Genomic DNA, 4,850 nt, shown 5'->3' on the forward strand with positions numbered 1-4,850 from the left:
ACTACTGGTCTGTGAGTCAGTCTGACAGCGCTGCGTGGTCAGTGTACAGCGGACAGCTAACTAGTGCACCCAATCGTACTCCCGGAAGCATGCTTCACATCAACAACTCTAGTATTTCTTTTATAAACGTCCAACACAAATGACACAGTAAAACCACGCGCATCACTTAGTATAGAATCGGTTGTTATATTACGTGCATGCACCATATTTATATATTCAGCAGAGTTAATGGCAATTTTACGGTTGACGCCCGATAACATGACACCTATTTAGTAATACACGGCGACGGCGCTGGCCGCTCGCCGCCCGCCGCGACCACTCACCACTGACCACCGCCCCACCACACCACCACTATCACAATCACACACACTAGAAACAAAGTATATTATGTCGATTATATTGACTAAACATGGACTCGAGCTCCCTTCCCCCTGCGAGTCAAGACCAAGTAGTTTATCTTTCGATGCGACTTCACCTGAATGAGCTTCGATAATGATATTTGCGTTTTACAGAGTGGCATGACAGCAGAGGCCGCGCACGTGACCGGACTGACCGCGCGCCTCACCACCATCATCACCACCGGACCACCGCTAGTATCAAAAATGACCTTAATATAAGATATATAGCCTGTCATAGTATTCGTAAGTTTGTAATGTTAAGACATGTTTATTGCAGATTCATTTAATGACTCTACATTGATTGAATTTGTCGCAATACTCAGCAGATTATCACCGTTCGTATCAATCGTTGACCTGTATGGTTCTCGATATTTGACAGCGACTATATGGCAGTGCATGCGGCAAGTGACCATTCCACTCGTGACCTAGGGGCTAAAGGTTGGGGCATCGGAACCCCCTGCTGATAGGCGGATTACTAAAACCACGGACAAGATGATTCTAAAATCTTCTAAAATCTAAAATCTTTCTACTAATTGTATGGGTATGTTACAGTTTGTATAGATGACGATGACGGAGACCATGACGGTGACCGGTGACCGACATGAGGCTGGCCGTCAGCTTGTTTTTCATTCCAAATACATAAATAAATGTAATGTTACTACGTATATCGTACGCTAAGTCCATCATTATTTTTTTCGCCTGTATTGACTTATTTCTTTTTTGACGTTCCACAACATTCAACTGTGACAGTCTTCTTTCAAATCAATCAATCACAAAAATATATTTTGTATATTCAATTTAAATCAACATACAAAATACATATAATTATAATATAATATATACCTAATACACGTATTTATTTTCTTAGAATTGTATTTCAAGTAATTTTTATTATAATATAACGTAATCATGGATATAACGTTTCAATACACGAGGAAGCGCTGCGACTTCGGCCGGCAGCCGATGTTCTGCGAGCAGGGCCCAGAGATGTGCGACAGCATCGCCACCGACGTCGCCCAGCACCGCCACTACATGCTGCGCAACCCGGTGCACCAGCCCACGCAGCACACGCCCGCCTTCTCCGAGCGGCGCGTCAACACCATCAGGTGACCACTGTGACCGCCCCGTCACCCCTCCGCTTTTACTTTTACTACCTATGGAAAATCACTGACGAGTTGAATTGGACAGGGCTGAGTACACGTGTTCGGGTGCCCATCATGCCGAGGGTGGCTGGCCCAGGGACGTCAACATTATAGACCCTGAAGCGACGCAGCGTTACAGACGCAAAATAGAGAAGGACGACAACTACATACAGTGCGTTATGTCTCTTTCTACAGTGAGTAACGCTCAGACTGTTATGCTGTACATTTTTATTGACACAATCTCCCAATCAGTATTTTAATTATGAGTCCCGGATAGCTTCTGCTGTTTAGAATATTTTTAAAATGTTTTTCCTAATCTATGTTCTAACTTACGTACGCAACCTAGTACAGTGTGGCCGTAGCTCTGCATTTTCAATTATTTCAGGGTATGGAGCATTATGTTTTACAAAACAACTCGATCGACATGTACCGCACGTACTACGCGGAGATGTCATCTCAGCCGGCCCTCGAGAGAAACAGTTGCCGCACGGTCAACGTGTACCGGGACGGGGCCGGGGACGGAGGCGGCCGGACCACGGGCCCCAGACGTCCCATCACCTCTATTTGCTGGCAACCCGAAGGCGGACATCGGTTCGCGGCCACTTACGCGGACGTGGACTTTTATCGTAACACTCACTCGACCGTCGACTCGTACATATGGGACATAGAGAACGCAAACTTTCCTGAAGTAGTTATTCATCCAACAGTGCCGTTGCTCGATTTACAATTCAATCCCCGCGACCAGAACGTTCTAGCAGGTGGACTAATCAACGGTCAAGTGGGATGTTGGGACCGTCGGCGAGGAGGCGTCCCGGTGGGTGCATGCCCGCCGCACGTGGCGCACCGGGACCTGGTGCGTAACGTGCTGTTCATTAACTCGAAGTCGGGTCAAGAATTCTTCTCGGCGGGGCCGGACGGCGCTTGCAAGTGGTGGGACATGCGCAACCTCAATGAGCCCACAGACGAAATGATCATAGACGTGGTGAAGTCGTCCTTCGATACGCAAAGCATGGCCAACGCTAACGGTGTGACGGCGCTAGAGTACGAGCCCACGATACCCACACGGTTCATGGTGGGCACCGAAAACGGCTTGGTCGTCGGGGGCAACCGCAAAGGAAAAACACCTATGGAAAAATTACCAGCTAAAGTAAGTCCTTTATTATATTTTTACTGTTTTAGTTAAAAAGAAGTAAAAACGGAATGAAATATTCAATTTATTTTATTAACTAACTAGCTAGTCGCCCCGACTTCACCCGGGTGTACATGTATTATACATATAAACATTCCTCTTGAATCGCTCTATCTATTAAAAAAACCGCTTCAAAATCTGTTGCGCAGTTTTAAAGATTTAAGCATACATAGGCACGGACAGACACCGACAGCGATTTATACCATGTAATGATGATGCAGTTAAATTTAGCATACTCTTTTTTTTAGTTTGAAGCACACGTGGGACCTGTATGGTCAATAGAGCGGAACCCTGGCTTTCTGAAAAACTTTTTGACGGTAGGAGACTGGACGGTGCGCGTGTGGAGCGAAGACTGTCGGGAATCGGCCGTCATTTTCTCTCCACCGCATCGTCACAAGATCACCGCTGGTACTTGGAGCCCGACGCGGTACTTCATCGTCATCATTAGTTATTGTTACAATTGCGCGTTTAATATAATGGGTAATCGTCATATTAGAACGTGAATCGTATCATTATTGTAATACGGCATTGATTGTCTCGAAAGGTTATCGTTGATGCTGTTGGCGCAGTGGAACGGTATGATAGCAATCTGGGACCTGCTGCGTCGCCAGCACGCGCCGGTGCTCACCATGCAGGTGTGCGAGGAGCCGCTGCTGCGTGTGCGAGTACACGAACAGGTGACGTGTCGGCCGCAGCCAGTGTCGTCGTTACTTTGACATATATTTAAAACGTCGTTTATAAATATCAACAGGGGAACATGGTGGCGTGTGGAAGTCGAAAAGGAAACATCTACATGATAGAGCTCTCGCAGACCCTCACGCACTCCGATAAAAACGACAAGGGACTCCTCACTGCGGTAATTCAATATCTGTGCTACTGCTGTCTACATATCTATAGAATATAAATTTTATTTTATCTGTATCTATATATCACATCTATTTCTCTGTTTCACTCGTTGATGTTTGTAGAGTGGGGCTAAGGAATCTTAGACTCACTAAATACTTGGACTTGTATGTCAGTTACGGCCATCATTTTACGACGTGATGGACCGTGAGCTCGTTTGCCATCGTTTCGTTCTTACAAAAGAATTTTATCGTTGCACATACGTAGTACAATAATCGTTCATCAGATGTTCGAAAGGGAAAGCAAACGCGAGCGCATCCTGGAAGCGCGCCTGCGGGAAATCCGCTTGAGACAGCGGCAGGCGGAGGAGGGCTCCCCGCGCGCGTCGGCCGCCGACCTGGAGCCCGCGCTCGGGGACCGCGACCTCGCCGACGCCGCCGCGCACTACCACCAGCTCGTCAACAAGGAGCGAGCCGCCATGTAGACCGTCACCGGTCACCGGTCACCAGTCACCAGTCACCGGTCCCCCATCGATGTTTATAATGATATTGTTGTCTTCTTGTTTTGAAATCATGTAGGGTTAATCTGTGCCATAATTAAACCTAATTTATTTTCTTAAAACGTATTAGTAATAAAACTGTGAAAGAATACAATTGATTTCACTACGTTCGTGCTATATAATCCTTACTAATAATATAAAACGAAAGTAACCCTGTCTGTCGGTCTGAATGTAGCACTTTTACGCCAAAACTACTGAACCGATTTAAATGAAATTTGGTACACATATTCTAAACCCTGAGAAAGGACATAGACTACTTTTAATGCATTGAGTTGATTACATATAAATAAATATGACATTCACAATTTTACCCTTAAAAATAGGGGATGAGGGATTGTACGCAAATTCATTATTTTTCAAACTAGAACTATAAACATTGTTCCTTCGGTTTTTTATTATTATTTTATTACTTGGTCGATCCCAATTCCATGCGGACGAAGTCGCGGGCACAGCTAGTCATGTATTTTTTTATTTCCATATGGCGAAACAGTAAGTAAATTGTTCTCTAAATAGGCAACGCGGGGATGAATCACGAATAATAAGTATCTATATCGGTGCAAGAGAAGGCGAGACAAGAAATAAACTGAAACATTACGAGGCGATACCCGAACTCGGAACCACGGCCGTATGAATTACATATCATAACGGTAACTAAACTATAGAGGTAAATAATTTCGACTGATATGTTAATAAGTATTCAGTGTACCAACCTGAGGACA

General features: G+C 45.2%; 1 protein-coding gene across 1 annotated transcript; it reads left to right on the plus strand.

Annotated features, from left to right (window-relative positions):
* Positions 1-1,255: 1,255 nt before the first annotated feature.
* On the plus strand, positions 1,256-4,084 carry LOC131845172 (dynein intermediate chain 3, ciliary-like). The gene is made up of 7 exons (XM_059194206.1): positions 1,256-1,504; positions 1,587-1,734; positions 1,926-2,687; positions 2,978-3,156; positions 3,274-3,406; positions 3,481-3,585; positions 3,859-4,084. Exons 1-7 carry the CDS (start codon positions 1,308-1,310, stop codon positions 4,054-4,056), a joined length of 1,722 nt encoding a protein of 573 aa, XP_059050189.1. The 5' UTR covers positions 1,256-1,307; the 3' UTR covers positions 4,057-4,084.
* The last annotated feature ends 766 nt before the right edge of the window (positions 4,085-4,850 follow it).

This window comes from Achroia grisella, unplaced genomic scaffold, assembly GCF_030625045.1.
Source record: "Achroia grisella isolate CSIRO2021 unplaced genomic scaffold, CSIRO_AGI_Agris_v1 utg4577, whole genome shotgun sequence".
Classification (NCBI taxonomy): domain Eukaryota; kingdom Metazoa; phylum Arthropoda; class Insecta; order Lepidoptera; family Pyralidae; genus Achroia; species Achroia grisella.

What these genes read in the sequence shown, in the direction of transcription:
- LOC131845172 (XM_059194206.1), top strand. Translation starts at nt 1,308, where the DNA reads ATGGATATAACGTTTCAATACACGAGGAAGCGCTGCGACTTCGGCCGG. An exon ending in GCGTTATGTCTCTTTCTACA is followed by an intron (nt 1,735 to 1,925) that starts GTGAGTAACGCT and finishes CAATTATTTCAG; the next exon opens with GGTATGGAGCATTATGTTTT. An exon ending in GGTACTTGGAGCCCGACGCG is followed by an intron (nt 3,157 to 3,273) that starts GTACTTCATCGT and finishes TTGTCTCGAAAG; the next exon opens with GTTATCGTTGATGCTGTTGG.